Raw genomic sequence first — 9,296 nt, 5'->3', positions numbered from 1 at the left:
GTCCACGACCCATAACAACAGCCATGGTATACATAAACAAAACCCATATTGTCATCGTTTCCTGAAAAAATATAAGATATACAAATATAATTTTTATTACAAATACACATTACATAGAAATAAACATTTACATAGGACTAAACATTTATATTTAAACAAGAAATCCAAATAAAATTCATATTACAAACACGTATTACATAAGAACTATTCTAATCAGAATCTTCCTCATATCCTTCAGTGTCTTCTTCGGTATCATAATCAGAATCGGTCTCATCGTAATCAGTCTTGCAATCAGAAACATCATTGACTATTCCAGTTGGCGGAGGAACTTCAGTTGCACTTTCTACATCAACAATGACTCTAGGAATGTTTTGAAAGTACATGCTGAAATCGATAAAAAGTGGAGCATCGGATGAAGATATATTTTGAAGTACATCTACATTGTCTACATTTTCGTGTGAGCCATTGTCATCATTTTGGACACGATCATCGTTTGATGGTAGATCCCAAATACTTCGATGGTTAACATACTCGACAACACACCGATGGTTACTGTTTGGCTCTCTGATGTAGAACACTTGTTTGACTTGTGAAGCATATATGAGTTGATCATCATTGTATGCTTCGCGTCGTGTATCGATACTGGTGAAATTATCACTAGTAATAACTCATGTTCGAGTATCAAACCACTTGCAACGAAATAGTACAGTTGAATAATCATGTGTATACCTCAACTCTATAATCTCTTCTAACTGGCCATAATATTTATCACCTTTCTCACCCACCGCTAAAACCCCAGAGTTTTGTGTTGTACGTTGTGCGTCACGACTAAGTACCATAAACCTAACACCGTTGACTATGCATGTGGTGTAAGAATAAGCATTCATTTGCGGACCCATTGCAAGAGCCGACAACTCTTTGTGGAATTCTGGAGAGTTTTCTATTTTCATTTGATGAACCTAGCAATTATAAAGTAATATGTATTATGTATTCGTTAGATCAATGAAACAAATTTGTTTATTAATTTATATTACCTTTTCACGAAACCAATTACGAAATTCTCTCTTTTCATCACTTTGGGGATGTTTAGATTTGAATTTCCTATGTTAATGACCAAAGGATATAGATTTAAAAAGATTAAAAAAAATTAAGGATGAAAGTTAGAGATAAGATTAGTTACTTGATATACTGTGTGACTTCTTCACAGCTATTCAATACAAACCAATCCATGTTACGCATTTCCGTTAAATTAAGAGTTTTGATTTGAGTTGTGCTGGCCGGTCGACATTTAGACTCAAACATCCAAAACTTTGTTTTTTCAATGACAACATCTTCATTTCTTTCCGGACGATTCTTTACATCTCGAAGGTACATCGAACAAAATGATAAAGCTTCTTCAGCAACATAACCCTCAGCTATAGAACCTTCCGGCCTCGCCTTGTTTCTGACATAGTTTTTAGCTTTTTCATATACCTTTCGAAGGGATACATCCATCTCATACATACCGGGCCTCCGGCAATCGCTTCATCAGGTAAATGCAAAAGTAAATGAACCATAATGTCAAAAAACGCTGGAGGATAAACCAATTCTAACTTGCACAAGATTGCAATAATGTCTACTTTTGCTTTCCTCATATCCTCCACCTTCAATGTTCTGGAACAAAGTTGCTTGAAAAACGTACAAAGGTCTACAATAGGTGTATAAGTGTCTTTGTCTAACAACCCTCTTACTCCAATCGGTATCAGACGTTGCATAAGAATGTGGTGGTCATGCGATTTCAACCCAATAATGTTAGTATTGGTATCGTTCACTTTCTTACTGATGTTAGAACCAAACCCATCCGGCAGTTTAACATCTTTTATAAATTGACAAAGAGTTGTCGACTAGATTTCGTGAAAGAGTATCTTGCATGGGGTCTATGAAACTTGTCACCATTTTTTTGCAACCATTCATTTCTCCGAATGTTTAGAATTCTCAAGTCCTCTCGTGCATTTGATGTGTCTTTGCTTTTATCGTTCATTAGAAGAGTACCTAACAAACTCTCGTCCACATTTTTCTCGACATGCATGAAATCTATGTTGTGTTTCAACTGTAGAGAAGACCAATACTCGAGTTCGAAGAAAATGCTTCGTTTCGACCAGTTCAACTTGTAATCTTGCCGCTTTGGCTCCCCGCCTCCATGCTCAGGATGTTTACCCGGTTTACGAGTTAGTAGACGACCTAGTTGCTCTTGTATGTAGTCATTACTAAAGTGTCTCGGGGTGGGTCTTGTCTCTTCCATCCCGTTAAAGTCCAACCTCTTTCTTAACGGATCATTAGCATCTAGGAAACGACGATGACCGATATATACGACTTTGTTTGTTGCACGGTACGAAGGAGTATCTTCATTGCAAGTAGCACATGCTTTATACCCTTGCCCACTCCAACCTGATAGACTACTACGAGCTGGCCAGTCGTTTATTGTCCACAACAACATAGCTCTCATCGTGAAGAATGTGTTTGTCGCCGCATCTTTAATATGTACGCCTGAGTGCCACAAATCTTTAAGCTCTTCCACCAACGACCTAAGGAAAACATCCATATCCTTACCAGGAGCTTTCGGGCCGGGAATCAACAAAGTCAACATGAATGATGACTCTTTCATACAAAGCCAGGGTGGCATATCGTATGTGGTGAGTATGACCGGCCATGTGCTATGTGGATTACACATGTTTCCAAATGGATGGAAACCGTCAGCTGAAAGACCTAGGCGTACGTTACGGGGTTCACTCGAGAAGTCGGGGTATTTTTTATCAAAATCTTGCCAATGTTCCCCATCAACAGGATGAAGCTGTTGGATTAGATGTCTAAGCCCATAACTATTATAACGGAAGGGGAAAACGCGGATTCGGGTGATCATCCTTTAGCGGCGACGCTATTACCGGCGACAGGGGCTTTTAGCGGCGACAATCTCTAGTGTTGCCGCTAAAGACCTCCGTTGCCGGTAATAGCGTCGCCGCTAAAGGGTGATTTTCTTGTAGTGATTGTAAAGTTAAAGAGTTTAACCATTGCTTCGTTTTATTTTATATTTTTTAAACGAGTTATTATATGTATGTGATTGAACAATGACCTTGTTATAAACACCTTATTAGGCATCATGCTAGACAAATGGACTAGCCCCAACTTGTTTTTAAATCAAACCATAAACTCTTGGACATATTTTCTAAATCAATATTATTAAGTATCACCCCATTTTATGCTTACGATGGACAAATTTAATTATCTATATGATACATAACTTAAGCATATTTTTGTTGATTTGAAAGAAACACTGCATTTCAAGGTCACATGACAGGTCTAATCAATTCTATCTGTGAAAAGAAACATTTGGTAAGCCTTCGATTTCCGATATGCCATTCAATTAGGAGATGCTCTTTGATGGGTTGTGGTTACAGGTTCTTCTGGCGGCCATTTTTGGTTGTTCGAATGTCCTTTAATTTATGATGTCTTTAAATCGTATTGCAACCGTTTGGGTTGTTTAGGTGCTTATTAATTTAGGATGTTAGCTGTTATTTGTTGTCTGTATAAATGAGATATGAGGTGCATCAATTTTAGATATAATTGGTGTGTTAGATATAATTGTTGTAGTGTTTGAGATAAGTTCACAATATCATTTGATTAGTGGCTTGAATATTGATACTGATATATTGAAGTTCAAGAGACATGCTCTTTGTTTATGGAGTAATATGTTTATTTGAAGTTGTCTGTATTAAATAATATTGATATTGCTTTAATGGACGAGAAGACATCAACCTGTCATGGATAAGGTTTTTCCCTTTTGTTTGCATTAATATAGTTTTTTTTTATTCTTTGTTTGTTTGAATGAAAATTTCACGAAAACCATATCTCAACTACCATCAAAGGGATTGTAATTCCGCTAGTTTGAAGGATTGTTGAAGGAGGGAATTGTGTATGTTTTTTCGAATTTCTTTTGTATGTGAAAATGTTGCCCGTTTGGAAATGGCAAATTATATATTTAAATTAAATTTTCACAAAAACATGTATGTTAAGGCCATGACATATGGTTTCCTCCATGGTTTGAATTCTTTTTGTTTTGCAGGAGATATTATTTCAGGTCATGTTGGGGAGGATTGTGCAACTTGTAAATAGACTTTGCTATCGAAGACATACTTATTCTTATACTTTTGTTGTCTGTCTCGACATTTCTGAATTACGTGATGTTTCGTTTTGTAGATGTGATTGGTGTCGTGACAGAGTATACCGATTTGATGTTGAGTATGAATGATGGTCGGTCTACAAAGAGAATGGTCGATCAATGCACTGTCCTGAACCACACATGAATACCGAAAGAGGCGTTGCCCTTGTCCCACTCCATTAGTCGTGGCCGAGACTACACTTGTCATATACATTGTGTATTTTGCATCACCTTATTTGTAGTAGATGGCATAGTCTAGGTCCCTTTGGCAATCATAAAAGTTACAATTATACTAAACGATGAGGTGACATTAAAAACACCCAACATATTACCCCTCGAATAGCAAAAACAAAGTATCGATTGTAGGACATTAATTTTAAAATATGTTTCATAAAATATAAGTTAACAAAAAGTATATGCAATTTGACTTGTCGTTTTCTCCAACTTGGCAAAAGTAACGACATCTAAAAGAAACAAATATGTTGCTTAACTGGTGCATATGGAAGTGCACACCTAAAATAACATAAGTTAATCATAGAACTTTCAAAACTCAAGATATAATTAAGTTAATTACAACTGTCATTTAATATTATTTAATATCAACATAAAAAACAAAGTTTGTCATTACGTATGTCGTCATTTTGTTTTTTATCTGTTGCAAACCTAAAATTTCTTTTATAGTCATACCGACCTGAAACCAATTCCAAAAAGTTCGTGTATTAACAATTTTAGTTTGATTCCGCTTGATGTTGTCAGTTATTTTTTATAGATGATGTCGATTTTTTATCGTAGAGAGCTTCACCAATTTTAAAATATATTAGTCTCATATCAAAAACTAAATAGTTGAAAAAAAGAACTAAATATCACGATTACCTAAAAACCAAAACAAAACGGTATATATATATATATATATATATATATATATATATATATATATATATATATATATATATATATATATATATATATAGGGACGGACGCAGGAATACATTGCAGGTGTTGCCGGGATGAATAGGTGTTGCCGATACATGAAAAATAAGTAAAAAAAATTGAAAAATCAAAAATTTTTCCACTGCGGCCAGAAAAGTTAGGGGTTGCCGGTGCCACATCGGGAACCCCTTAAAACCGTCACTGTATATATATAGGCTTAGGTTATTTTATTTTTACTAACTATTGTGTACCAGAATGCACAGATTTGGACCACCGGATGAAATAGAATCAAATGTCATGATCTGAGGGTCTATAATATTAAAATAGGGTAACATGTACCATATAATCACACAAATTTCAACATAAGGGCATTTTAGTCAATTGAGACAAATTTAAAAAAGGAAAAATCGAGATTTATGGGATAATTAATGATTTTGATTTAAAAAATCTGATTTTTTTTCAAATTAATTCAATTTCAAATGTAATTTGTAAACATAAACCGATTTTATTCTATCAGAATGTTATTTTGTTAGAATGTTATTCTGTAATTCCGTCAGAATGGTATACAACTATGAAGTGCACAAATTATGCCCTAAACTATATCTATCATAAAGATCCATCAAGTTAAGAGCTTTATACCTCCAAAAGCTTTCCAAGTTGGTGATGATTCTGGATCCACAAGCTTCAACTACACCAATTCAACTTCCAAGAGCTCCTCTTCCTTCAAGATTACCAAAAACACTCTCAAATATCACTAACAAGCTCAAAACACTCAAAAGGCAATTGGGGTTTCATTCTCAGGGTTTGGAGAGGTGGAGGATGGTCATAAGAAAGTCCATGAGCAACATAAGGTGTTTAAATATGGCACATACCCTAAAAATTAGGGTTTTGCCCATGGTGACCGTACGTCTTGCGTACCTCCACGTACATGGGTGCCTCCGCGGCCATGTCATCGAGCCAGTACGCCCAACATACTCCTAGCGTACGCCCAACATACTCGTCTATGGACCAAAATGCAAGGATTTTAAGTTTAAGGGTTAAAAGGTAAAATACCTGGAATACAAATGTTACATTCTTTGATTCAAGATGATTTCAAAATAATGAAATTAAGAATCTTAAAAGCTGATTTCATCATATTCGTTGATTATGCTTTTTTCTGTTACATGTACGAAGGGGTCTCTTTCCCAAAAAAAAAGTTCACCCTTCAAAATTCTCATAAAATATATCTTGGAAGGAATCAAGAATGAAACCATCATTCTGGTATATAGGTCTTTCTTTTACCCCCCTCCTTCTTTAAATCGGAATTATTTTAGCTTTAAGATATCGATTAAGAATCATATATATCTTTTAGTTTTTATTTTTATTTCTGTTCAAAATCATCAACATCAAAATTAACATGTTAATTAGAATCTCCAAAACGTCATGAATTTTATTTTTTGATGATTTTTTAATGATAAAGAGAGTTTGCATCTGATAATTTTTTATGGATAAAGTTTGCGGTTGATATAAGAAAGAAGGGCTCAAATTTTTTTAAAGTGGTGTTCGCTTTAGAGGCGGAAAGAATGGGGATGGTTGGCTATATCGATTTTCTTTAACGCCTCGTTCCCGAGTTTAACAAAAGAAAAGAAGAGAAGAGAAAAGAAAGCTATTAGAGAAAAGAACAGAAAGAAAGAAAAACAAAATTTTCTTTTGTGTTCCCGAGTCGGAGAAAAGTGGAAGAAAAATGAATCATTTTGTTCTTTCTTTCCAAATCCTCCCAAATCGGAAGGAAAGTTAGCAGGAAAGTGATACTCCCATTTCTCCCCACTTCCCTCCTTTAATGAAACTCGGGAACACCAATTTCTTTTATTTTTCATCTCATTTCCACCCATTTCATTTCATTTCTCTCGTTAAGTTCAACTCGGGAACGGGGTGTAAGGATGCAAACCGGACCAACAACGATTACAATGTATTCTTTTAAGAATGACAACATTACTTTCATTCTTATCAAAATGTAAGATTTAAAAATGTATTTTATTTTCATTCTTACTAGAATGGAGATTTGCACTTGTATATTTTATGTTTTTCATCTCTTCCATTTAAAAAAAAAACATAAAAACGTATTCTTTCAATTTATTCTTTGTTTATGTACCCAATTTTAAATAATCAAGCATATTCCCTCGTTATAATGATGATATATATATATATTTTTTTTTATCATAACATTATTATGTTAAGAATAGTTTTAGAATTAAACAAATTTTATTGTCTATAATTTTGAAAATCGATTAAGATCAATTACAAAAATCATTTTATAACTAAATTTATTAAAAAACGGTAAAAAAAAAAAAGTCATCCCATAATTATCGGCATTCTATAAATAAATAAACATGAAACGTCCATAATATCCATTTAAATGATTTTAGTGTTATTGTATGGTATATGTTAGTCAATTTTAATACTAAATACCCTAAGATTATATCCATTCATTCTTTTCATCTAACGGTCAAGATTTTGTTACTCATTCATACACAATTTGCTCTAGATAAAAGATCATATATATATATATATATATATATATATATATATATATATATATATATATATATATATATATTGTCACTTGTTATTTTTTTAATAATTTTTAATTTCTTTTTTTCTACTCTCTAAAAATGACATATGTCTTTTTCTATAATTTTATATTTTAATTTAAATCTTAAAATCCCTTAAAAATTAGCATTATTAATAGAGATTTTGAAATTCAAAATATATGGTAATCAATTACATGATCCTTGATAGAAATAATCAATTATAAATAATCGCCTATTTCACTTAATTTATTCTCTCTTTCTTTTATATATATTTTTATAAATACCCTTTTATAAATTTGTTTAAAATATTTTTGTTACAATTATTATATTATGTTATATTAATTTATCAATTGTGTATTACATGGGTTATAAACTAGTGTGTGTGTGTCTACATATATATATATATATATATATATATATATATATATATATATATATATATCAGTGTTGTAAAATTATCGAGTAGGTCTCGATTAATCCCTAGGTGCTACTTGACCGATTAGAGGGCGTCTAGCGATTAATCACTGCATACACAATAAGTGAAACAGTAGAAAACGATGAAATTTTAACACTTTGAAGAAGTTTAATCTCAATATAAACTATATGACGAATGATTAGTGTTGTGTTAATCATATTAACCTATTTTGTTATGATGTTAGTGGTATTTACTAACTTTGTGATGATATTACTCGATTAATCTCTGCCTAGCCGATTAATCACTTAACCTCAATCTACCGATTAACTAACGTCGAACATTTTTTATAACCTTGATATATATATATATATATATATATATATATATATATATATATATATAGGAAGGTTCAAACAAGAACAAAAAACAAAGTTTAAAACACGAGAACAAATCTGGACCACTAATTTCCTTTAACTATAAATGATTGAAATAAAAAAATTTAAATCAAAAGGGCAAATAACTAATTATGGTTATTAATTAAATAAAAATAATAATATATATGTTTTATTGACTGATTCATTAAAATCACTGATCATTTATCAAGAACAACGTTCTTCTTCAAAATCACTGTTGACTGTCAGTTGCTCATCCAAAATCATTGATTATTCCTATCAAAATAAAAATCACCATGCTATATTCTATATTTTTTTTATTTATACCAATATCAACATCATTACAAATCTTCCAGATTTATTAATCACAACATCATCTTGTCGAAATTCGTTGATCTAAAGCAAGTACTTACAAATCTTTATGTTTTATGAATCTCAACATTATATAATGATCATGAATCATTGAAACTTCATTAGTCAGACCTTTATCAATAGGAAACAACATTCAACGATCAAACATTCATCAACTAAGCCAAAAGAAATCATTGTATCTTCATAACATTATCTCTCACGTAAATCAATTGTGCAAAACCTCATTTTTCATCAAATATTTCATAATTTTCGAGATTTTCACTTATTATTCTTCTAGTCATAGGTTAATTGTTAATATTTTGTATTTTGTATGAATATTTTATCATATTTATAGAAGTTAACTTGTGTGCACATCAAGTGTTTGATGAAATGCTCCATAAAGAGCTGTTTGAATTATTACATGTTATTCACATATGAATAAC

General features: G+C 32.2%; 1 protein-coding gene across 1 annotated transcript; it reads right to left on the bottom strand.

Annotated features, from left to right (window-relative positions):
• Positions 1–209: 209 nt before the first annotated feature.
• Positions 210–2,581, bottom strand: LOC145113249 (uncharacterized). Its single transcript, XM_079049360.1, has 6 exons — positions 1,933–2,581; positions 1,506–1,855; positions 1,190–1,437; positions 1,035–1,101; positions 730–959; positions 210–642 (listed from the first exon to the last, which is right to left on the bottom strand). The coding sequence occupies exons 1-6, from the start codon at positions 2,579–2,581 to the stop codon at positions 210–212; spliced, it is 1,977 nt and encodes a 658-aa protein (XP_078905486.1).
• Between the last annotated feature and the right edge of the window lie 6,715 nt (positions 2,582–9,296).

This window comes from Lactuca virosa, chromosome 5 (assembly GCF_052849685.1).
Source record: "Lactuca virosa cultivar CGN04683 chromosome 5, Lactuca_virosa_CGN04683_v6, whole genome shotgun sequence".
In the NCBI taxonomy this organism is placed as follows: domain Eukaryota; kingdom Viridiplantae; phylum Streptophyta; class Magnoliopsida; order Asterales; family Asteraceae; genus Lactuca; species Lactuca virosa.
The sequence above is the reverse complement of the archived record's forward strand: the minus strand, read 5'-3'. Positions and strand labels throughout refer to the sequence as shown.

What these genes read in the sequence shown, in the direction of transcription:
- LOC145113249 (XM_079049360.1), bottom strand. Translation starts at nt 2,581, where the DNA reads ATGGATGTTTTCCTTAGGTCGTTGGTGGAAGAGCTTAAAGATTTGTGG. An exon ending in AAGCGATTGCCGGAGGCCCG is followed by an intron (nt 1,438 to 1,505) that starts GTATGTATGAGA and finishes GTCAGAAACAAG; the next exon opens with GCGAGGCCGGAAGGTTCTAT. An exon ending in GTAATTGGTTTCGTGAAAAG is followed by an intron (nt 960 to 1,034) that starts GTAATATAAATT and finishes TATAATTGCTAG; the next exon opens with GTTCATCAAATGAAAATAGA.